Here is a 26457-nt window from a genome sequence, read left to right as displayed (position 1 = left end):
GCTTTTTGAAAACTGAGACCTAGGCCAAACTGCTTTCTGGTCTCCATGAGGACTACACCCGAATTTGAGAATGTTGTTACACCATTGTGTGAACTCATGGTTTACTTGCATCTTGAATAGTGCTTACAGCTTTGGTATCTCTTTCGCCTGTCTAAAACTAGTTTACTGGAACTGGTAAATATCTAGGAATAGGATGCAATAATGATCAGAAGTATGGAATGGATTTTCTGCAAGGAGCCTAGGGGCCTTCAGCTTAGAAAAGAGATGGTTGTGGGAGACCATGATAGAGATCTGTAAGTCATGTGTGGCTTGAAAGTTCTCAGTGTGCACATAAGGTGTCCGATGAAACAAAAGTGAAATATTTAAAACATACAGAAGGAAATATATCACTTAGCATATTGTTGATGGTGGAATGCTTTGTCACAAGTTGTTTTGGATATGAAAAGTCTTCAGAGGTTCAAAATCATGGGAAAACAAAAATCCATCAAAGTCCACAAAATGCAGTGATATCCTCTTTGTATAAAGATTTCTTGATCTGTGCATTGGTGAAGACTGAGGTGGTATTCTTGAAAAGTGTGAGTGTAAGCTATCCCTACACTTTTTCTTTCTTTTCTTTTCTTTTTTTTTTTTTTTTTTTCCCCCTAGGTGTTTGCTGTTAGCAACACGGGAAACTTGATAGGTCTGACTTGCTGTTGCTGGAGGCTCTTACATGCTGCTTCCAGCTAGGACTACGGATTTCATACCTGTGTTTTCATTAAAAAGAAAGTAAAAACCCTTGCAACGTGGCTTGCAAAAAAAATATGCCCTTTGTTCCAGATCAATTGTTTCAAGACATTTTTTGCGTGCTGCGAGTCTGGTGTGGGAGAAAAATGTCTATGGAATGAATTCAGGTCATTTTTCAGTTCAGTATTTATGGGTTCAAAATATATAATTCTTGTATTTTTTGAAGTAATTGCTGTGAGTGTAGTACTGGGACATAGAAATGCAAACTTGAAGTTTATCAAACTACTTAGAGCTTTATAGTCAAATTGAGATGGTTTTAGGAGCTTCAGAATATGGTTACCTATCCATATTCCTGGTTTCTTAAGTTTTCATGACTGATTAAATAGATTGATACACCTAACATTTTTAAACTTAATTGGTTCTTCCTGATGACTGCTGGGTGTCTGTTGAATACATGCCTAGCCATGAGATTTAGTTTATTAATGGCCTCATACCACAAATTCAAAACATTGTGGCCCATACATTTATTTTAATAGTTAATACAATTAAATAACATAAACAGCAGCTTTGGAATTCTTGATAAGTAGGATCTTTTTCCTTTTTGTAAGCCAGGTCCATAAACTAGGCAGACATAATTTGCATGCATGCTTACTGTTATTAAAGGAACTATGAAAACATAAGTATGCAAAACCAAATTACGTTCAGAATGAACTATTTGCATGCTAAGTAATGGTTGGACATGCAAGCTATGCTTTTATGTTTCCAATTACCTGAAAGTCATTACTGTGTCTAGTATTGGACTGTGCACTAGTGCAGTATCTTACATCTTTGAATTTGCTTTACAAAACAATATTGGGAGTTGGATGGTACCAACTTAGAGATTACGCAAAAAAAATGAAAAACATGATATGGTAAAATGCAGTAGTGAATCTGCCCATATCTGTGATCAAAATAAATTACTAGATGAGCTTATGGAGTTTAGTTATGTTGTGAAAAATATTGCTGCTTAGACTATTCTAAAGACCTAGTTTTCTACTGCTTGTTTCCTCTCCAGCTCTTGCAGAGAGCTGGAAGGGATTATTTTTATTTTTATTTTTTTTTTTTTTTTTTTTGCCAAAACAGACTTTGCAATTAGGAGATTAGTGGAAAAAAAAATCATAGTTTCCTCAAGTTTTGTCAATAAAGTGTTTTTGTTGAACGATTCCTGAAAAATGTTGGGTAGTACCTTATAATGTGAATATTCGGTCTTATTTTTTTTTTTAATTGAAGACTTTTCTATCTGACACCTGTTTTCAAGTAATTATTTTGTGTTTTCTTTTAGATAAGCCTCAACAAAATGCTGTGGCCTTTTATACATGCCTTTCTCTGGGCACGTTTATTTTCCTGTTGTTAGCTATTTGAAAAAAAAAAAATCTCAGAATGAATTAATTTTTCCTCAAATTTATGTTGTCCCATAGTTAGTCTGGGTGGGAAAATTGCAAGAAAAGAAAAAGGGAAGATAGACATTTTAACTTGCATATCTGTGAGAACTGATGACCTTCAAAGACTTGTGCTTTTTCCTTTCTGTGTTCCTTTTTTTCTTGTTTACTGAAGCTTGCTTTATGTTATTTGAGTTGTTGAGTAAAGGTTGTGGACATTGATACTTTATATGTTGAACACACAAATAATAAAATAATCTAATCCTCCAAATTATGAATGCACTTGTTTTATGATGCAGGTATGACCCAAATGGCCTATAGTTATTTAGTGCTTTTCCACGTTAGCTAAAAATTTCTGTGTATAGCAGAGCAGATGTAACAGGTGGTGTTTTTTCTCCTTTCTTGTTCAGCAGTACTTTCAGTACAGGGGCCAATGTGGACACTGTTTGCCAATCAAGAGATGCCTTCCTCAAAGCATCTTCGGAAGAACAATTGTGTCAAGTGTTATGTATGTAATGCTAGAATGTTTTGATTCCATGGTGGTGAGGGGTGGAACTCAAAGCAGTGATTAGTCCATTTTACACTAAAACCAGAAGGAAGTGGATAGCCTTCGGAGATCTGACAGGTTAGCATCAAGGCAAGAGAGAATACTGGAAGCTGGTTTCATGTAGTGAAGACTGCAGGTTTTTGTGCACTTTAACCAACTGTGATTTAACACATGCTGTTTTTCTAGTGTGTTCCGTTCTGTTTTAATAGAGCTTCTTCCAGTTGTGTTAATCAGTGCTTCAATTGTAATTTGATTAAACACAATTGCTAGTTTGAATTTCTACATTAAGTATCAAATAAATGAAACTTGGAGGATATTTTCCACTTCTAAGGATAATACATTCCCTGTTCTTGTGAGGATATGGACGATTCTACATGGAAGAATGGTGTTTTAACAGATAACCCTTCCACCAATAAATTATATTTAGTATCCTGACAGCCTTAAAAATATGGTAAGGTGTAGCCATTACAAAAAGCAGTCCACTGTTTTGACAGAGGAGGCTGGAAATTGTAGCAGCCTGGAATTAATCTGAATAGTTGAGATTGAGTTGACTGTGTTGGGATATGGAGTTTCTTTCCTTTTCTTAGGGTAAAGAAGAAATAATCCTATAGATTCTGCACTTACCAAACAATCATTCAGAATAAAGTGTGTGTTTAGGTGTGAAATACGGTACAGTTCTGTTTTGTAGATGTAGGTAGTTGACTCTTCCCATATCTGGCCTTAGTTACTAATGTCAAAGAATGCAGAAAGTTATTATTTTCTTTCTTAATCTCTGTTCTGAATTTTTTTTTTTTCCTTCTGCTTTGGCAGCCCCTGAGAAGTTTGTTGTAGTCTTTAATCACCTTTTTGTTCTGGTAGTTAACATACGTATCAAAGTATCAGGTTTGTTATGTTTGTACAAGCTATGCAGTTTAAATATAAAAAGATTTGTTTAAAAAGCACCCCCTGTCTCCCCCCTGCCCCCTCCATCATAATAAATGGTGAAATGTATTTGTACCTTGCACTATATACATACTGGTAGCACTAATGAGATTTTGTCTTGCTGTGAGTATATGAGCTTTTCTACTGTTATAATTTGACATTTTGAATTAGGTTCATTAGAATTCTCAGGCCACATGCTGACATAGATGCGGATGAGTAAACTTTGCTGACCTCATTCCCAATTCTGTAGAGCTAAGACAACTGTAGCATTAGTATACTCCTGGTAGATGATTTGAAGGTCTTTCGACAAGTCCTGGCTATAAACTTTTAAAAAGGAGGATCAGATTCTATAACCCAGTTATTGGCTCTTTAGCTGGCAACTTTAAACAAGTTACATGCTTGGATTTTATCCAAATTTTGTGCTGTTTAATCAGACCCATTTCGAGACATAGACAAACTACTTGGTCACCAAGAAATTCAAGATTTATGAGCAGGCTTTGCAGTTTATTGGATCAGGCTCATAGCTTGAGCTTGTTTGACTAAAGCTTTCCCATGATTAGCTAAAAAGCCTCTCCCACAGTAGTGTTATATAAAGTACTAATGCATGCTAATTCGAGTGAACTATGTCTTCTCATTTATTCACATTACCATCTGCTTTTCTGGATAGTCATGGGCAACTTTGTCAATGTACAGTACTGTCTTGCCAGAGAGACAGGAAATGGCTGGTTAGAATGTTGATATTAGGGATTTAAAAGAGCTATAAAAAAAATGCCTGTATACATATTGCTTGTCTTTCTATTTTGTAATGTGCAGCTTAAATGGACGTACTGCCCTTGTTTCTACAAATTTGTATTTACTAATGTCTCGCATGTTTTCTTTGTGGAGAGTAAATAAAACCTCTGGAAGTTCTATTTCTAAGCTTGTACAGCTTTGTAATATCACAAAACAGGTAGTTATGTATACACCTAAGTGGGATAGTGAAGACAATGATAAGTATGATGGCAGTGTGGGTTTACTATAGAATGCCATCTTAGTAGTTATGTTCTTGTCTGCCAGAGAACCTCTGAAGGCATCTTGACTCTTACACTGGCCTGTGTTTTACGCTCTCTTGTTTTAATGATTTGTTAGGGTATAATAGATTTTTTTTGTATGCGAGAGAAAGAGGAAAACTAGGAATTGGTGGGAGAAAGTATGTAGGATTATTGAATTCAACAGAATCCTTGAGAGAATTACATAGTGTGTTAAAAGTTAATAGAATTGAATAGGAAGGGAACATTTTCTGGTTGGTTGTCAGCATAGCTTTATTCTTTTTCCTTTAAACCGTGTAACAGTACTGGTGCTTACTGTTTTAGACTGACATTTGTAATGAACATTACTGTAATAATAAAATTCGGAAGTGAATTTAAGAAGTCTCAACTGATAGATAATAGCTGTAAAGGTGTTAAATTACTAAGAAATCATAAAATAAGTAGCGTAGCCTAATAAGAAGCATATGGACTTCTAGTGTAGCAAGTACTGCATAGCCTTTATGACCTTTCTGCCTCCTAAACTACAGAGGTTGTATAGTAGAATCTGCTCAAGGAGTGTTCTGACAAACATTGTGCTTGTCAAAGAGCTTTTTTAATCAGTAAGTTCATGAAATGTCCTTTACTGAGGAAGAAGGGTGACACAGGAGCGTGGATTGGATACTTCATTCCCACAGCAAGTAACAGAGCATGCTGGTCTGTGTGATCATTGCACAGGCAGTTGGACCCTAAGATGCATGGAAGCAACTAGAGGAAAGATCCTGTGAAAGAAAGGATTTGTATTTTTCATGCTCCAGTGAAGCTGGGTGAAAATTGTGCTTTTCCAGTGCTACACAGATCTCTTCATGGTTAAAGTTATTAATTCTGCTTGTGATATAGATTCATATTCATCACAGTACAATTCAGTTATGTTCTTGAGCCTTGACTTAGTTCCAGAGACTTAAAAAAAATATAATCTATTTAGTATCTTTACTTTGGTATGTTTTGCAAACAGGATTTTAGGTATCTAGTAGCCAGACAAGCATGTTGGCATGTCTGGTTGTGGCAGTTAGCATGAGTTATTCAGCTAACTCATGTTAATCAGAGTTATTAGTTTGATTAACAATCCTTAAATTAGCTAATTTATTTGTTGTAGCTAAGAGCTAGGATATAGTCAGGTCATTTGGTAATTGCATGTTTGTTTCATACATTGCTGTTTTTAAAGAAGCTCAGGTATTAAAACTGATATGTTTTGATGAAGTGTTTTGGTTGAAAGGAATTTTTATAATACCAATTTATGTGATAATTGGTTTGTGCCTGTTGCTTGTAATTAGGCACTAGCCAAAATCACTCTGCAGTTTTTTCTCTTAGCTGTACCACCTGGATATGGCTTTTACGTGTCTCCTTACCCCCTCTGTTAAGGAATGTAAAAACTCAGTTACCTTTCAGATTTAGGCAAATTTAGTTCCAAAATTTATGGAAGACAGGGCCTCAGATTTGTAGGAACACATACAGGCACTGTGCCTGCAAATGTTTTATGCCCACAGACAAAACTAGGATAAAAAGGTTGATATTGGGTGTTTTTTGTGTTTGAAGCTGGCTTTCTGTATGTGTGGTTTCATTTAATAAGTTTATGTAGAAACTGATCAAGCTAATTGGAGAATGAAAGCTTTTGGAAATGGGCTTCACCTGTGGTGTAGTGGAAGGTGGTGTAGGTGATGTCTGGTACTGTGCACATATATGAGCTGGCAGAATTAATTTGTAACTGTAACTTTGGCTTTGTGTGTTTAGCTTTGCAGCTGCAAGTGTTTAACTTACAGCAGTAGGTAGGTATAGCTCAGAATCAGAGAACTGTGGAGGTTGGAGGGGACCTCTGAACATCATCGGGTCCAATCTCCTTGCACAAAGCGAGCTCAGCTGCAATGGATTTATCAGGCAGTGTTGAACTGGTTTCTGAATTATCACCAAGGATGGGCACTCCACAACCTCTCTGGGCAACCAGTTCCAGTATTTGATAGCCCTTGTGCTATGTTTTTTTTGCTCATATATTTATAGAATCATTTTTTGTTGCCATTTATAGCCGGAGCCGGATTCAGCTCTAGTTGAGCTTTGGCCCTTCTAATTTTCTCCCTGAATAACTTTGCAACATCCTTGTAGTCCTCCTGAGTAGCCTGCTCCTTCTTCCAAAGGTCATAAATTCTCCTTTCATTCCCAAGTTCCGGTCACAGCTCTCTATTCAGCCAGGCAGATCCTCTTCCCCACCAGCTCGCCTTCCAGCACACAGGGACAGCCTGCTCCTGTGCCTCTAAGATTTCCGTATTGAAGAGCGACCAGCCTTCCTGGACTCCTTTGTCTTCAGAACTGTCTCCCAAGGGACTCTGCCAAGCAGCCTCCTAAACAGATCCAAGTCTGCCCTTTGGAAGTCCAAAGCAGCAGTTCTGCTGACTGCCCTCCTTACTTCTCCAAGAATAGAAAACTCAATCATTTAATGATCACTGTGCCCAGGGTGACCTCCAAACAACACATTACCCATGAGTCCTTCTCTGTTCACAAAAAACAGGTCCAGTGTGGCACCTTCCCTACTTGCCTCCACTGACAACTGTGTCAGCAAATTGTCTTCCATACACTCTAGGAGATGTTTTGTCTCGTCTATTGGAAATACAACACAGCAATCTGTTAAGTTGAAGTCCCCCATGAGGACAAGCGCCAGTGATCATGAGATTTCTCCTAACTGCCTGCAAAATATTTTGTCTGCTTCTTTATCCAGGATGGGTGGTCTGTAACAGTCTCCCAGGATGTCTGCATTGTTTGCCTTCCTCCTGACTCTTTATGGGTAAATGTTCCACCCTAGCATCACCACCATACAGTCAAACCACTTCCTAACATAGAGGGTTACCCAGCCTCCACTCCTTCCTTGCCTATCCCTTCTGAGGAGTTTATAACCATCCAATGCAGCACTCCAGTTGTGTGAGTCATCCCACTATGTTTCCATGGTGGCAACTATATAATAACTTTTATGCTTGTTGAAGATGAGCAATTTAAGGTTCTAGTTGCTGCAGAACAATGTTTGGATCACTTAAGGAAAGATGTGACTTAGCAGATTTCGATGGCAAGGTCTACTCTATTACTTATGGCATGAGGGAAATATGCCAAGCAGATCAGGCAAGGGTTGTTTTAGAGTGATTTTTATGGGGACAGGAGATGTGAAAGTGTAGAAGGAGGCCCTCCCATTGAGTCACAAGGTTCAGAATGGACCCCCTTGCTTTCTAAACACCTTCTCAGAGAGGAGGAGCTTACGCTTAGCTGGATCCAAAGTTAACCCCAGACTTGATCAACAGTTCAAGTCTAAGAGACTTAGCAGGTAAGGGACAACAGGTAAGGGATTATATGCATTTATGGCCAAAGGATTATATATGCACACGCGACTCTATATTACTTGTTGAGGATTTCAAAGTTTCATTATCCTGCATGTCAACCTGCTAACCTCCTCTCCAGGGGCCTGGTGTCATGTCCCTCTGAACTCTGGATCCCAGGTCTCTTGGAGCAAGCTGTCAGGCACTGAAGCCCATGGAAGTAAATAATTCATTGGAGTACAGCAGCAGGGCTGGCTCAAGCTGGGTGCCTTCCAGAGGTCACAGCCAGGCACAGAAACCCCTGGGTTTTTACAGCCTTACACCTGCCTCTCACACCACGATTCAGCCCAACAGCAATATTTGGGTCTGGGGTCTTCTTGTTTCTCATTGAATCCTTTTGACTGATCTCAGATGGGCCTTTATTTTGTCTAGCTGTAGGTATTGTTTACAGTTCATAGCCTTGAAGGTGTCATCTGAATGAATCCTATTTCTTCCCAGCAACGTGCAGAACAGAACTTACCTTGCAGAGGTCCACAATTGCTTTGTGTTGGCCTTGGAGAGGTTATTTTCTCTCCACTCAATTCCATTCTTCCCAGCAAGGTGCAAGCCAGGCCTTGTGTTGCAGATGTCCACAGTGACCTGTAGCCGCTTTTGTTGCCATTAAGCAGATGCAAGTTTGGTGAATATGAGCAGAACTTTACAGCATGCAGTTTAAGATGACAGCAAATTCAGCTTTACTAAGTAACGTGAAGCAAGCAGTATATTAAAAATCACACAACCTTGTAATTCTATAATTCTGTAATTCATTATGCAGTTACTTAGGCTTAATGATTGATATGAAACTTAAATTGGGGTCATCCAGTGATCTGTGAGTGGTAGAGGTTCATCCACATACAGTCAGCTTGTTCAGCAGAGAGAGCTCACAATGGGGTTGCCCAGGCTGTTGTATTTATGAAATAAAGCGGTTGGCTCATAGTGAAACCGCACACAGTGGGAAAGGTCTGTGTGAGACTCCCTGCGCCGACAACTCATCGCTGTTCAGTGCTGTTCTGCTTCCCTGTGGGTTTCCTAAAAAGAGCCCTTGACCTGGCTGCAGCTCAGGCCTTTGCCTCCTTTGGAGTCTGTACCAAACTGCTGCTTGGGTGGGGAGGGGGCACATTGAGTGCATCCGCCGTGCTGCTGCACTGTGGCTTCCCGCTCCTCCTGTTTGTTGCCCATGCTGTGTGCATTGATGTAGATGCACTTCAGTTGAAATATAGAACCTGCCACCCTTCTAGAGGGGAGATACTCTGTTTTCTAAATGAGCATTTTCAGGTGCTCCTCTGGTTTCTAATACATCAAGAACCCTTGCATCTTTGCTGCTGCATGGATTTCCATCCCCTGTCTCCACTGAGACAGCAGACCGAAGGACCTCACTTAGCACACTGTCTCTTCAACACTGGCACGCGGCCATCAGGCTTATCTCTAGTGATTCTGGTTTTATCCTTTTTCCCCTTCAAATCCAGTTTTAAGCTCTTTCAGTGAGCCCTGCTAACTCCTGTCCTGTCCTGCTTTTCCAGCTTTGAGACAGTTACATTCAATTTGTTGCCAGAGGGTCTGGTGTTGTGTAGACTGACCCATGATCAGAAAATCCTGAATTCTGATGGTGACACCAGGCTTGAAGCCAGGTATTGATCTGCTGGCTCTTCCTGTTTCTTCCCTCATAATCCCCTGAAACTGGAAGGACAGAGGAGAACACTGTTTGTGCTCCTGATCCCTTAACCAGTCATCCCGAGGCCTTGAAGTCTCTCTTGATTGCCCTTGGACTTCTTGTTGCAACTTCATCGCTGCCTGCCTGAAAAATCAATAGTGGTTAATAACGTGAGGGCTGTACGAGAAGAGGATGGCACATGGTGATGTGTAGTTGGAAACACCAACACGTGCTGAAGCTAAAATGTATCTATCAGTTGCCTGAATATCAGTCCTTTCATGATTACTGTATCTTGATATGAAACAGAAATATGACCTTGTTTTCAGCCATCCTAGATGCTGAAATGGAAATAAGAGGAAACACCCATTATTTTTACATGTGTCACCTGCATGCTTTGTTTCTGTTGAAGAGAATGAGGACTAAAACTGTTCTGTTGTTAAACTGCTAATACAAGAGTTAGGAAATCCAGGTGCTCTTTCTCTGTGTTTGCAGTGTAAGTGGGTAGTGACTAATCATTTTTTTCCATATACTAAATGACAATAGTGATATTTTATCAAATGTGTAGCTTTGTTACTCCTGATTGTGCATGTGTAATGTAAATCTCTGGACCGAGAATTGCAGCAACCTGTGGATGGATCAATACAAGGAGATGCTAGTATGGTGTTAAAGGTTAATTTGAGAAAATGTGCTATAAAAGCAGAGGTATGGACTGGACTGTATAAGTGTCACTCATCCTAGTGTTTGTGCTGGGTACGGGCTAAATATTCCTAAAGGAGTAAGGAGAATAAGTAAACATTCATTTGGTGCATTTTATACCAGGATGGACAGAAGATTTTGGAAGCTTTTTTCCTGTTTGAAACATGTATGTCTAAATGAGACTTTTTTCTTCTAGATTATTTTCCTCAGTGTATGTTATCTTTTTCTTTTTTCTTTTTTTTTAAGGCTGAATTGGAAGTGAACCACAATGGCTGCTGTCACCTCAGATAGTCCTCCGAACCCAAGCTGCAAAATCATGACATTTAGACCTTCGATGGAGGAATTCAGGGAGTTCAACAAATACTTAGCATACATGGAATCACAAGGTGCTCATAGGGCTGGAGTTGCGAAGGTAAACACCTATAGTGTAGGTGGAAAATTTTTCCTAATAACTGTTTTCCCAACATTTGTATTTTGCTGATTGCAAAATTGACCTTTTCAGTATTTAACATTTTTTCCAAATGATTTTCGAGGAATAGATACTGATCTGTTACTGTTTTAATAAACAGCTTTTTGTTATCTCTGTTTCATGCAAACTAATGAAGATGATGGATGCTCTCTTCTGTCAGTTGTTTCCATGTTTACAATAGCAAAAGAGGATCTCTTCTTAAGGCAGATTTAAACTAGTTTTGGGCAAATCAGAACAAAATAGGGAGTTCATATTATAAATTGTAAAGTCCTTATCTACCAGATGTTGAACTCAGTCTTTTAGAGTTGTGTATTACTTTACTGAAGCACATAATCCCACTATAGTGAGTGGTTGTATGCATGAAGATAGTGATGCACTGTTTGAATAGAAAGTTTTCTTTTTAATGATGATGACGTTATCTTTTTGTTAATCAGAATTTGAGGTCCACTAACTACATTGAACAATGGTATATGTAGGATCTTACAGCAGGTTTTCCTTCCCTAGCAGAGAGTGATTGTCAGAGATTAAGTCTGATGTAATTTTGTGTTACATCACATGAGTGTTTCTGTCTTAGCTGTTTTGCCACTTTTCAAATCAGCATGACACAGTGTAGGTCTAGAAATCCTAACTTAGTTATTTGAAGTAGTCACTGAGAAGAGCCATCTCTGTCACTGAGTTCTTAAGCTAATATTGCAAAGTCAAGACATTTAAAAATGGAGAGAAGAGGAAAAAAAAACCCTGCAATTCTTGGTTTCCCTGTGCCGACTCCCTCTTCCCTGCTTCCTGTAAAGCAAAGCAAAACTGAACCCCTCACACCTTGAGAATGCTGTAGTTAATTTGCTTTCTTGTGTCTGAGGGTGGGCTACATAAAGGTCTTATTTTGAAACTCTTCACTGCAACAGGAGTAGAAACGTGATAAAAAGATGACAGAGGAAAGCCAGAGCTGAATTTTTCACATATTCAGCTGTATTGTGGAACCTGTTTGTGTGAGGATGAACTGTTCTAGTCCTCTTGTCTTGAACAGCAAAGCTATGTATTATTCTGTGGATTATGTACGTGGACTTAACATTAAAAAAAAAAAAAAATCTTACTTTTTGTATAAATAGCTTTATGTCAACTGTTGGTAGTTTCATGGGTAGTTTCATGGCCAAAGAAATAGAAGGCACCTTATGACCAGCCACTGAGATGTACTGATTTTCTTCTGTTTCAATTTGTTTATTCATATGTAATGTGCTTGCTTTCTTTGGTATGTTGTGTGTAAAACAGCTACACATAAATTGTACTCCTTGCTTTCTCTGGCTATATGAGGAAGCTATTATATAAGCCAAGATTAACGTGTAATATGTTTGGGGGGAGAAAAAGAAAACCAAACACAAACCCAAAACAACACAAAAATTGAAACAGTTTTGTTTAAAAAGAAGAATATTTGTGACACGCTATTTATCATGGCTATGTCTGTACTAGACTACAACTGCTCTTTTCATTTGTTAGTGTTCAAAACCAGAAGCTTCTTAATATGAAAAAAAGCCCAAACCTTTCATTTTCCTTTAAAAATTGTATATACTTACCTGTTTAGACAATTCTCAGGAGTTATATCATCAAAATGATACTGCAATCTTTAAAAATCCTATGCAAACTCCTTATTTCTGAGACATTCAGAACAAATAAAAGCTTCAGTTCTTCTCAGCCAGGCTTTTTCTGTGCTTCTTCTCTTCTGTCAAGGATTGAAGCAGCTGGGAATGCTGGTCAGTGGCTTCACATGGTGCTAAGTGCTCCTCTGAGACAGCTGCTATACTTAAGATGAATTGTGGGACTAAAATATGTAATAGTTTGAGCCTAGTGTACTAGTCATTTTTATGCATGAACTTCAGGATATCTAGAAAAGGAGACTCTTCCATGTCTTGGCATTCTTGGTTGCAAAATTTCAGACAGTAGGAAGTATAAAAAGATAATAAGATAATGAATTTGTCTTATTGGAAATACTATTCACATTTTTTTTTTTTAGACATGAGTATGGCTCCAGTCTTGTTTTGTTTTGATTCCTTATCCTGATTTCTAGTTCTGGTTCCTCTTCTGCCATCTAGCAATTAAACCTACATGCGCAACCAGTGTAGGAAAAAAGGGCAGAGGCATTGAGGATGTCCTGAGGAAAGCAATAGGCATAGTAACATTAGGAAAGAATGTGAAAGGAAATAATACAGAGCAGTTTTGCGTTTATTGTATACTTTAAAATGCCTGTAATATTGCTGTCATCTTCATAACCTTACTCTTAGTGGTGTTCTACTTTCTTTCTCTGGTGAAATCTGTAAGGCAATATCTTTGGAGGTTCTGGGTAGGCATAATTTTTTGCAGTAACCAAGTATGAGATTAGTTCCTGCATACATGAAACGCGTATGATCTGAATAGTCACTTGTTACTAAAAGGCAAGTATGACATAATATCTAGAAAATATACTAGTGCTGTTATTTTAAAAAGAGTTGCAGTTAATGTTAATATGCAAACTTTATTTCCTGTCAACTTTGTTTTGAAGTTGAAACACTCTAAAAGAATATTCTAATGGGCCAAAGTAGTAGTTATCTTTTTAGGTTAGGCACATGAATGTGTTAAACTGACTTTTAAAAATTACTGGATGCAACAGTAATATCTAGCCAAATGTTTTAATATTTTAAAGAGTATAATACAGATGTCAGATGTGGAATGGATGCAGGCATATATTGTGTTTAATTTACTTTAGCACTAACCTAGCAAAAATCAGTCTGTAAAATGGTGATCGTGGCAAGAGAACAACAGAGGTCAAGCTGTGGTCTTAGTCACCATGAGGTAATGCTGCAAGATATGGATTAGAACCCCATAACAGTTGAAAATGAGCAGGGAGTCCATTCTAGTAATTTAAGTGACAATCCAGGTACTTCAAGATAGGACAGCTTTCAGGTGTAGTATGAGAAGTGGATAGTAAATTTTAGATCCATATCCTTAGTTAACACTGTTTAACATGTATTAATTTTTAAATATTCAAGCAACTTCTATTTTTTAATATAATTAAATACAAATTGAAACAAATTTCTTTCCTGATGAAATAATTAGTTACTTCCTTAAGGATGAACCTTGCAGTGTCATTGCCATTGTCAAACCATACCTCTTTATTTTGTAATTTTATCTGATCTAATAATATAATTTTTTTCAAAAAAGGAACATAATCTCTCAGTGAGATGATTATTAGATCTCATTATCAGATAGTAGTGGTGGAAAAGTTTGGCTACAGATTACTGGTCTCTCAGATTGTACACATACATGCAATTAAGAGAAACTGGAAATCAGTGGAGTTTTAAGAGTAATTCAAAGATTTGATTTACAGAATTTGTCACTACTCTTGCAGCACTTAGAGTTTCATCCTGTTTCTGTTTGAAGTCACTAAAATTGAAAATATCTGATAAGAGCAGAATTTGACCATGTACTCATGGATTTATGAAATTTTGCATAGCGTAGTTTGGCTTGTTTGAAGTTAATATCCCCAAGTTTGTAAGACTGAAAATGTGTGTCTCAGTTTTGGCCATACACCCAGAGTTTAATTCCCATTCTAGCTGTCACGTTTCAGAACCATTTGGGAAGCTCTTCTTCATGTATACGTTGTATAAATGTGATAGTACAAAGACCACAAAAAATATTTTTTATATATGTGTTTATATGAATCTGGGATATCTGCTGACCTGGGTTTACAGAGCACCTGGAATAATGTCTATGATACAAGAAAGCATAACAAAACCTTTAAAAAATGATTAATTACATTAGTTGTCTTTCAGTTGTACTGTGTCTCAGGAGGGGCTTTACTAGCCACACCACGTAGGTCTGCTTTGCCCTTCTGCTGGATACTAGAATAGCAGTAAAAGACTGTCTAGCTGTTTTCAGCCTGTCAGGTGCTACGTATTTCTCAGTTATCTTGAGACTTATTATATTTTGATTCTCATTATTTTTGATATATCTCAAAACTTATATTTCTGCATTAAAAATATAGCAACCAAGTATTTTTAAACAAATCTTATCAGATCAGTAATTCATACTGCAAAACTTAAAGGGACATTTTCAGAATTTTGGAAATTGTTTTTTAAATAGTAAGAATAAAATATTTTTTCCTGTTTCAATAGAGGTATAAAATGAACTTACAGAGGACCTAATTTGTATTGTCTATGATATACAGACTCAAATATGAATGCAAAGAGAATGAAGACTACCAGAGGAGGTATATACATATACAGAAACAGTAATTTAGCTTTCGAACAGAGGTCATAAGCAGAGCAGGCATACCTGACACTTTAAGTTAAATATTTAAGTCTAAAGAGAGCAGACATCTTACCTGTGCAGAGGAATACATGTATATAAATGGAGATAAAAGGACTAAGTTTTGCACATATTGTAGGAGAGGGGCAGTGTGAGGAATAAAATGATTTTTAAAAAAAAAGTTCCAAATACTGTGCCTGAAACAAATTATTAAGCTACTAGGCAAACAACACTAAACTCTTTCCAGAGCAGATAGTATACTGTGGCATCCTTGGAACAAATTGGCTAAAAAATTGCAGTTAGGCTTTTAAAAGTTTGGAATGAGTTTTAGGCATAGATAATGTATTTTAGTTTTACTGTTACAGAGGATTTTAAAGAGGAAAACAAAGAATGAAAGCAATAGAAGAAATGAAAAACAAGGCACACCGATAGATCAGTTGGTCTTTACTTGAATAAGAAGTGCTTTGGGGTCTCGAACTGTATTTACATAGACTGAAATAGTTAAATTAATTTGCAGTCTCATTGACAAGTAGGCAAGTAATTTTGGAACATGATACTGAAAATAAATGTTGGCAAGTACAAGAAAAACAATTTTCAGAGGAGTTGGGGCAGAAGTAACTACACAGAGATAGTAGCCAATGACATTCAGAATCAGATGTAGAACAGGAGATTACCACAATATGGAAGAAGATTTAACAGAAATTTATGTGTTCATAGCACTATGAAGTAACCTCAGTTATACTAATGTGCAGCCTTCATGGAGGAGACGGAGCGGTAGTTATAATGAAGACATCCCTCTCTGAAACTGAAAGTATATTGTGCTAAATAACACTAGATGGTGTTAACAGGCTTAGGATTTTTGAGATACGTATATATAGATGTATATAAATAAATAAATGAGAAAGCCTTGCCTTGGGTTTTTTCTTTTTTTTTTTTTTTAATTTACATTTGAGCATTGAACAGCTCGACTGATGAATTCGATCTAGGTTGCTTACATGGAATAAACTTAACTTGCCTAATTTCGAAGAGGTTATTTTTGCTAGAGGGAATGTGAAGAGGCTTAAGTAAGACAGGTCAGTGGTAAAAACTCAGAGACCTAGTCATTAATTCCAACTCTGATACTGACTAGCTGTGTGTTACTTTGGACGTGATATTTTAACATATCCAGTCCTTGCCCTAACTTTTATTAGAAAATACAACTTCTTTGGAGCAGGGACTCCATTTTTATTTTATTTTAAAATGATGCTTAGCATATTTGAGGTACTGGAGAGAGTGCAGACAAGGGCAACAGAGCTGGTTGAGGGTTCTGGAGCACAAGTCTGATGAGGAGCAGCTGAGGTAACTGGGGCTGTTTAGCCTGGAAAAAAGGAGGCAGAGAGGAGACCTTATTGCTGTCTACAACTACCTGAAAGGAGGTTGTAGCATGGAGGGGGCTGGTCTCATGTTGCGCCAGGGGAGGTTCAAATTGGATATTAGGAAAAACTTCTTCCCAGAAAGGATTGTCAGGCACTGGAACAGGCTGCCCAGGGAAGTGGTGGAGTCACCACTCCTGGAGGGGTTTAAAAAGCGTTTAGACGAGATTCTTAGGGACATGTTTTAGTGCCAGAGTCAGGTTATGGTTGGACCTGGTGATGCTGAGGGTCTCTTTCAACGAAACGATTCTAAGATTCTTTGTGAACCCCTACAGAATCCATTTCTGTAACCAGTGCTTTAATTACAACTATAATAAACATGATCCAGTTACCTGGAAGGGGATGTTTTAAACCTGTATTCACAAAAATATTTTTATTGCTTAAAACACACTGACCTTGAATTAAATAAAATCATGCAAATTTTGCTTTTCAATATTCATATACTTGAGCCAAACCTACAAGTTCATGCTTAATAATGATGAAAATGGAAATCTCTGTGCACATATTTGATTTCTATGCATATATTCTGAATGCATGACTTCTCTGCTTCCCAACCAACATTTTATATTTTGTTAATGTGCATATAATTTAATATTTGTGTGGAAGAAATAAAGAGGATTCACAAGATGATTCAATTATTTTTTTTCTCTGAAAGTAAACAACATTGAAACTTGCTAAGTAGTCCCTGTATAACTGAAGTCCCATGCAATCTGAGATGGAAAAAAGGAAAAGAGGGAGTTGCAGCTGTGTAAAAAGTGGATAAAAATGCCTATTTATGTGCTGGTTTGACTGAAGGCAAGTAAACTTTCTTCATGCAGTTAGAAACTTTTCTTTCTTGTTTAGCTGGCTCCGTTGTTTGGGTTAGTTTGAGAACATGAAGATAACACCCCAGGATAGAGTCAGTCTTTTTCTTTCTAGTGTCTTTGAATTTTTTGAACAAAGAGAATCCAAGAGCTGCTGTTATCTTAGCTGTTTTCTGGGAGCCAAAGTCTTTTAAGTGCTCTGCGTGCAGGCACGAGGCAGCGAGGAAGGGGGCAGAGATGGGACAGACCAGGCTGACATCCATTAGGTACAGAAATATGTTACTATCTGTAACTTTTCTTCAGCTTGGTGTTTTGGTTTTGGTGTATGCTTACTAGCATGAGTGGTCTTGATCAGATTTCTTTGAGGGGTGGACTATTTGATTACATTAGCATTACAATTTGCCCATTTGTGTTTGTTTTTCAAAGGTAGCAAATGATGGCTGTATTATATTTTTAGATTTTTTTACTTTGTCAGAGTGATGTAATAGCAAAATCTTTAAAGGACAGTGTTGTGTGGAATCCTGAAATGCTGTTAGAGGAACAACTTAGCTAACCTAGTGTAATGGCTACCTCTAAGATGGGAATTGATTATTCTGGTAATTTGTATGTTGTAGATGCATGTTTGTGAAAGCCATGCTACCTTGTTGTATATTGCTTTTAAACTTTCCAAGATAAGGCTTGTGAAAATTTGATTTGAGCACCACAGAAAGGAACTAGTATAATGAGTGAATCAAAGAACATATCATTGAGTCTTTTGGCAAGTAAAAGTAAAAAACCAATACAAAACCAAAGATATATATTAAATATGTCTGTGTTTTCAAACTGTTATAATTTCAAGTCTGGACAGTTTTATGTTTTCGTATAAAATGGTATATGCGAGGAATATTCAAAGTTACAGAGCCTGCTAAGGAATGCTGGTATGACTACAGGCTTCTTTGAAATTCCTAATGACTTTATTGCTAACAGTTTGAAATCTGCTGAGGAGTTTTTTTAGACTTTGGGCAATTCTGTGGTATTTGAAATAAAAGTGTTAACTTTACAACTGTTTAATCTGCATATAGCTTTAATCTTTAATTATGAGATTTAAATCACGTTAATATAAAAACTAGTATATCTAAATTAGTGCAAACTCTCACTGTAATAGAGTTGTACTCTGCAGTTTTATGGGGAGTAAGTTAAAAAGACTCTAAAATCTAAAGCTCTCTAAAATAGCTATATTTTTTCAGTAAGAAATAGTTATTCATATGGTTTATACCAGATAACATTTGGACAGAGGATAACAGAGGATAACAATTTTATATTGTGGAGTACAAAATGTTTGTGAATTATAAGGCTTTCTGATTATAAAATATTTGTCTGTTCTGTTATTTTACATGTGAGTGTTTGCACAGTTGCACATGATTGAAATGCTGTAGATCAGTGAGTTAGTGCTTGTGAACTGAGGTGACACTATGCCCATTTTAAATTGGTTTCTGCATTGTCTAGTAGTACTTATATGGTCAGTTAGTTATTGTGAAACACCTGGTTAAACAAGTGCTCATTTGGTCATGTGGGCATATTTGACTGGTTCTTTTGATCCCACCCAGCCCCCCGAATATTTTGAGTTGGTATTGCAACTATTGATGTCCTGTTTTTTTAATTTCTGAATGTAAAGGTTATCCCACCAAAGGAGTGGAAGCCAAGAAAACATTATGATGATATTGAAGATTTGGTGATTCCTGCTCCAATTCAGCAGATGGTCACTGGCCAGTCAGGACTCTTCACACAGTACAACATTCAGAAAAAGCCGATGACAGTGAAGGAGTTCAAGCAGCTGGCCAACAGTGACAAGTATGTATATGGGGGGGGTGCGGGTCTTGATTAAAAAGACAAATATCTGTTCACATATTGTGGTTTCTTTGAATTGTTTTGTGCAGCTGGTGGTTTGGGGTTTTTTTTGCACTTATTCAGTAGATATTTTCCTGTCTCCTAAGTTGTAGAAGGATACCACAATATGAATCTTGTTTGTGTTTCTGTCATTGAAAGCATCTGGTACCGTGGCAGCAAGGAAGCATCTAAAAAACCTGAGACATAATGCTTTCTGTCTACCTTTTTTCTTTCTGTCCTAACAAATGTTTATATTGAAAATGATGAAGATGATAGAGACTTATATCTGAGTTTTATTTTGAGTACACTTACTAATGTTTATTTTTTTTTTTCCTAGATACTGTAATGTAGTTATTTTTCAGAATTATCATGTATTTCTCAAAATAACGAACATATTTTTTAACTCGCCCAGAAGTTTTTGCATTAATGTAAAAGAACTCATCTGCTCCTAGCAAATGCCTGTGTTCCAATTATAGCCAGATGGGCATTAAGGGAGGAGAAAAAGTCTATGAAGGGCTAGACGCTATACTGAAAAGTTTCAAATTGGTGGGCATTCCAAGAAAAGGGGAGCGATAGAATGAATTTTTCCCCATTCCTTTTGTCTGCATAAAAAGAATAAATTCTGCTTCAGTATTTCCTTAAAACTGACTGAAAATAGTTTCTGGAAGGTAAGTCAAAGGATCTTAGACATAAAAGATATTTGAATATAATGAAGGACGATAACACTGCCCTAGTTTGAAGGAAAGTTTCTCTCATAAGTTCATTTGAGAAATTAAGAGGTAAGAAGAGAAGCTGTTATCAAGATCAGGAAAAACTAGGACGTGAAAAGCTTTTAAAGAGACTCTTCAGCAAATGTTCCATAATATTCATGCCTTTGTAAAAGTGCAAAACTGATCTCCTTATTTCAATTAAAAAGGATCGGTATGTTTCTACCCATTTATTACTTGTGAAAAACTGATGTTATCACACTTACAGTTTTCTTCCCCTGGTAAGTGGGAATGAGAACCTATTTTGTAGTTCTTAAAATTATTTGTTCAGTAACTATTAAAGCGGAGAATAAAATATCAAACCTGCATGATATCCTTAGTAATATTTTATTATACCTGTTCATATATGTTTAAAGTTTACATTAGATTAACCCACGATAAAATGATAAACAGTAGTTTCTTAAAATAGTTTGATAATGCAAAATGCTGTGAAGGTTTTAATATGTATCACAGTGTTAGTTAAGATTATTATGTTCTTTATCATGGAAGATATTTTGGAAGTGTTTCTGATTTCAGTTTTCAAGTTTTTTTACTTAAATCAGTTCACAACTTCATAGGTGAAGTTAAGAACAGCTGGGAGGGCTTCTTATCTACAGGGTGTTTCAGAAAAATTTGTGTAATCTTACAATTACACAAAAATTTGCAAGCAATTTAATGAGTTAGTCAAGTTTTAGTAACCTTTTAATAAGTGCTCTGTGTTCCCTCTACCTGTTGTATGGACTGTGAGAGTTTCATTCACAGGCAGTAATGGTTGCAGAGATATGTGGGTCCATCTTTTTGAAACACGCTGTATTACTAACTGTGGATCTTTGTAAATATTTCTCACTGCTCTTGAGAAAATGTGTCATACAGCCTCCTATGGCACTCTTAATGCAGTCTATATTTCTTAAACTATGAAGTAGCTGAGTGTCCCTATTCTCCCAGTAAAATAATTGTGTTCCTTAATGAAGAAGACGTCTCTGTTAAATGCTCTTGAGTATTGTGAAGTTATCCATTTCCTTTGAGAAAGAGAGAAGGGCCATGAACATCTAAATTTGATCATATTTGCCTTTAAAAGGGCCATGTGTGCTCAGCCTAATGCATTGCATCTTTTATTTGTTTAGGCATTCATAATTCACCATTGAACCAAAGTGCTTTTCCACCCTCACCTCTGGGAAATATGGGCATAACTGCATCCCATAATCAAGATACTTGCGTTAGGGTAACTGAGTTCATGTATTGATATTACTCAGTGAGAAGCAGAAATACAAACTAATTTCTGGAGTCTTATCATGCAAAATAATGGAAACAACTCCATTGTGGAGAATGCTTTGGTTAAGATGTGTTTTGCTAACTTGCTTGTCTTTGTTCTGTGTTATTGCATGATGTAAATGTTCCTGGTCTACTTATTTCTTGTATGGTTGAATTTTCTTTCCAGTAGTTCCAGTGTAGTAGGTTGGTAGTGCTAATGTGAAACTTCTCAGATTTGCAGTAATGGGGGAGAAAATTTCATTTTCTGAAGACCTAAATATGGGGGAATGGAGGCCTGACAGAGGATCTCGAGGCCAAAGCTATTAATGGATATTTTCTATGGTAGTATGCTTTTGTTGTGTTCCCATAAGATTATACATTGAGGTTTCAGTAACCTTCCACAGGTATATCTCTAGGTATATCTCTAGGTATATTTATGTATATAAAAGTATCGTGCCCTGTGCTGCACTAAAAAAATAAAAAGAAAAATTCCCTTAAATGTGTGTGGGTTTTCTTTTTCTTCACTGCATGACAGAATTTTTCATGTCTACTCTTTGAAACGTTATGCCTTTTCTCAAAAGTTTTTTTCTGGGAAAGGAAGAAGAGAGAAAAATACAGGCTGCTACCTGACAGAATTAGTACATTTGACTTGTTCTAGGACAGGCTTGCTCAGGACCTACCTCTATGTCTTTGTAGTGCTGATAGTGACTCAGGAAAATACCAAATACTTTTCAGTTGAGTGGTTTTTCCATGTGTGTCTCTTTTATGGAAGAGAAACAAAAGGGGGAGCCTCAGCCTAAGGACAGGCAGTAGATGTGCTGCTTTGCTGCTGGAGATTCGAGAAAATGTACAGGTAGGTGTATGACTTCAGTTAGTGTAGCTGTCTCGTAGGAGGTTGTATGCTATGGTGGCACATTAAACTAATAATTCAGGACAACTAATAATTCCTCAGTGAATTTGGAATAACGTGACATCAGAATTCAGTTTGCAGTATCAGAAACCTAGTACATTGTGAAAGGTGGTTGTTGAAAGACTCTGCTGAACCTTTGCCTCCCTCTTCCTCTGCAGATACTGCACCCCAAGATACGTAGATTATGAAGATCTGGAGCGCAAATACTGGAAGAACTTGACTTTTGTGGCACCAATTTATGGAGCAGATATCAATGGAAGCATTTATGATGAAGTATGCATAGCTTTTTATCCAGTTTATCTCTTCCAGCCCTCTTAAAGGGCACTATACTTAGAGGATACATTCTTGCTTTGTGACTGACAATCTGTCTTTCTTTTGAAATCTTTGTGTTACCCACTTTAAAGACTCCAAGGAAAGTTGAAATTAACTCTACATCTGAAGAGTCAGAAAACTTTTGTCCTTAGTAGGATATTGCTACTCTTCCTGATCATAAGACTCTTCCCCTTCTTCACTTTGAACTCTCTAGAACTTTGAGATTCCTTCCTATTTATTTATTTGTTTATTAACTTTTCGGTATGTGTGTTATCTTTGTACCTCTGTGGAAATCTAGTGATATTTTAAGTAACTTTAAAATTAAAAGATTAAATACTTTATTTCTCTCTCTTTCACTGAGGAAAATGGATAGCTGTACTTTATACATGCTTGGAATGCCTGCAGTTTCCTGGAAATGTGCTTACAATTTACTATGTACCTCTGAATTAAAACAGATAAAATAGAAACTTCCTAGGGAAATGAATTTTGCTGGTTACTTGCCAAGATCTCCACGAATAAAAAGTGACTCTAATACAGATCTCATTATACAAAGAATAACAATATCCATTGATATCACTTAGGCTGTGTAAGTAGATATAGGAACCAGATTTTGAAAGGATTATTGAAGTAATGAAACTAGCAGAAAAACTGTTAGCATTTCCAAAAAGATTTTAGGATTTAAAAAATGCAGGGCAAACTTCTATCCAAAAGTATCTATCATGTGTTGAGATTCTGAGTTATTTCATGTTCTGTGTAACTGCCTTCTCCATTCATTTAAAAGAAAAAAAAAAACCAGAAAAAATGTAGAATTTCCCTGTGGCTGATGGTCTGAGGCTCTGCTAATATTTCATATGTCTTCACAGAAGAAAAATTACTTGAAGACTCTGTCCAAAGATAAATATGGTCAGCCAAGATGGCTCAAGGCAATTCAGTTTTTGCACTAAGTTGTATGATGTTTGAAAGATAACTATAAATGTTGAATGGTGTATTGTTTAGAGAAAACAGCAAGTCCAAATAGCTGTATAAAAATGATGGAGAAAATAACTGAAGATTCTGACTTGGGGTGTTTTAGTGAAGAGTCATTCTAGGGGGTTTTACTTTATGGAGACCAAAATGGGGCACAGGAAAGCAGTTTTTCTTTCAAGAAATAGAAGCTTGCTTTTTTTTATTTTGCCTTCTTTAACACTGGCAGATAATACCTTCTGGTGTCGCTTTTCACAAATGTACAAATGTGCTTTCTTTGGTGTTTAGTATCTTAGGTTTACTGTTGCATGAGCAATGCAGTAATATCCGATTTTGAAGTGCTGCCTGGTCACGGAGAAGGTCAGAGATTTCCTTCTTGTGGAATTGCACTCATTAGATTGGGGGGCTGATAAAGGGAGGTTGAAAAAGCAAATGGTGAATGAAGTGAGAAGAGTAGCATTCAGCAATCTTAACTCAGCTGTTGGGTGCATGGGAAGACGAGACCAAGAAAGCAGTGAAAGTGGTAGGGAGCAGGAAATAAAGGAGCGGGGAAGAAAACAGTAATAGTTAGAATAAAAGAACCTTAATGACTGTGATTAAATGGATATTATTTAAAAGTAAATATCAAAGGCGAAATGTCAGTGAAAGGAATAGACACCGAAGAACAGACTGAGCAGTTAATGTGACAGCCATGTCAGTGTCACGGTGTAGAGCCCAGTGGGGTTTAGAGGAAAAGAAGGAAAAAATGATGGTGCCACACTGTTCATGAGGAAAGTTACAGATGCCACTGATTAAAATGTGTTCACTGAGAATTTTTTTGCCGAAGTTAATTTTTGGCCAGCAGATGGTGGACTTGCACAAGTAATATTTTTCATGTCTTTACATTTGAAGATGGTGCTAAGAAAGTATCTTTTTGATTCTGTTTGTAATTAGAAGCTATTCTTATGTCTTCATTAAGTTTGCTTCAGGATTGTCATTATTCAGGGAAAAGAGATGAATACAATTAGCTGACTTTTGGACAACATACCGCAGAAAGAGCATGGTGGAATTAATTTGTCGTAACAGACTATTTGCGATAAACAAAACGAAATGCTTGCATTTTGCAGAATGCATTTTATAGAAAACAGGGTATTATAGATGTTGCATTTAATACAGAAGGGCAGAATCTGGCAGAATTCCAGGTAGGAAAACACTCGGAACTTAGGGAAAATGTGTTGTATACATGTAATTTGGCCATCAAAATTAGTGAGAAATGCTGCTGTACTGAAAGTCCTTTTTTTCTTTAGTTTAAAAGTTTATATTACATTTTCTTTTCCATGTGGTAATGTTCAATTTTACATTGAGACATCTGTATCTGAAGCATGATGAACCTTTTTTTTTTGTTGTTGTTTTGTTTTGTTTTTCTGTTTCAATTATTTAAGCAACAATATGATTATTCATGGAATCTAGCGTCTTGCTGGCATTGTGCCAGAGAGATCATAGATCTTGCAGTTTTTTTTACTTTTCTTAGATCAGAGGATGACAGATTCTAAGAGTTTTGGAAGATGGTGCAAAGTTATAAAGCCTGTATTATATGGAACAGCAAAAAAACCCCCAAAACTAAACATTAGGAACAAAGATATAAATGCATGCTTTGAAATTTGACAACTGACATCCGTGATTCAAAGTTTATCTTTGTGATATTTGGATTATTCCAGAATCTGTGTTGTGTATTCATAATGTATTTATGGTTATTTGCCAATTTTGAACACAGACTAAATGTTTATGAATAACCTATGAGAACAAGTATTCTGTACACTGTATAGAGCTTTTTAGAAAATAAATTCGATATAGTTGAATGTTTGCTTGAAATATCATTATTATGTGCTGTATGCATTTTAATTGCTGTTACATTTAATTACAGTGCTTTTGTAGGAGAATGATGATGTAGGTGACCCAAGAAAAAGCATAGCACTAAGGAATAGATTGTAAGGATCGTTATTTTTGTTAAGATTTTAAACAGTATTAGACACATGTTCAAAGTTCTGTCTTTTTGTTGCTGTAAGGTCATGTGGATATGAGTGAAAATTAATATTCCCGAGTTTATAATGTCAGTAATAAAGCACCAAAGTCACCAGGCTGCAGTTGTTAAACTGATTCATGAATTATTTATGAACACCTAAGAGTGACGATTGTTTAGGAAGTTTAATAGGGAAGTGATTATTTTTATTATTATTTCAAGAGAGCCGTCTTCCTAGAGTCAGCATGTATGTAATGCCAACTTGAGCCAACCTAGACTATGAGTGACTACTTTGTGAAACAGTTGCAAACAAATTATCATTCTGTCAGGAAGTGGAAGGACGGGAGTGTTTCTTTGTTGTTGGTGTTTTTTATTTTTTGTTTGTTTGTTTTTACTGAAATCATTATTAATCTTACCTTTTATTAACTTCTGTGGCAATTGTACCTGTGAGTAAATTGAGGAGTGGGACTCTCCTACTTTTTTCTGTGCAGTCCCTGTTCTGCTGAACTACCCTTAGGACTTCCACTTCTGTGCCACTTGGAACCATTGTTTAAACCAAACCAGACATCACTCAGGCCACAGATTGTTTCCTTATTGTATGAGGTACAAGGTGCTTCAATTAACTTTCTTTGTTTCCTGCCTTTTTTTTTTCCTTAATTCATTTGAAACTACAATTATGTGGACAAATGGGGAAGACATATGAAACCCCTGCATGAACTGATGTAGCAACCAGGGGCAAAAAAATCTTCCGTGTTTCAAAAGAAGTTCCAAAGAAAAGTAATTGATTTGACGTTTATAGAGGATCATAAAATACACCTGACTTCAGTGCTGTCAATGGAATCTGCTGTTCAGTAGAGAAAAGCCAAGGTTTGGAAGCAGCATGTTTAAATGTTGTCTAGCCTCTCTCTTACCACTCTTCTTCAGCTCCTGTCTTGAAGATATCACTTCCCTTTTCCTTGTCTTAGTTTTATTCCTCCTGATAAGACAGTTCCTGCTGCCTGCCTTCTCCTATGTGTAAGCCGTGGGCAGCATATTTGATTAGTAATACAGGAGAGATTGATTCAGTGGATTTTGTAGGCTAACAGTTGCGGTTTTTTGC

At 36.8% G+C, this 26457-nt stretch overlaps 1 protein-coding gene across 6 annotated transcripts in view; it reads left to right on the top strand.

The window, feature by feature from the left end:
- LOC308051541 (lysine-specific demethylase 4C-like) overlaps positions 1 to 26457 on the top strand; it is a 140140-nt gene that overhangs the window by 4789 nt on the left and 108894 nt on the right. For 5 of the 6 annotated variants that reach the window (XM_080362035.1, XM_080362036.1, XM_080362037.1 and 2 more), the window contains exons 2-4: positions 10599 to 10764; positions 18966 to 19141; positions 22243 to 22357. In XM_080362035.1, the coding sequence (XP_080218161.1) occupies positions 10621 to 10764; positions 18966 to 19141; positions 22243 to 22357 (435 nt within the window). In that variant the 5' untranslated portion in view covers positions 10599 to 10620. Of the gene's footprint in view, positions 1 to 10598; positions 10765 to 18965; positions 19142 to 22242; positions 26121 to 26457 lie in introns of those variants that run through there. The other variant, XM_080362040.1, reaches the window with a different exon arrangement.

This window comes from Nesoenas mayeri (assembly GCF_963082525.1).
Source record: "Nesoenas mayeri genome assembly, chromosome: Z".
Lineage (NCBI taxonomy): Eukaryota > Metazoa > Chordata > Aves > Columbiformes > Columbidae > Nesoenas > Nesoenas mayeri.
Note: the sequence above shows the minus strand (reverse complement) of the source record. Positions and strands in the feature narration are given on the sequence as shown.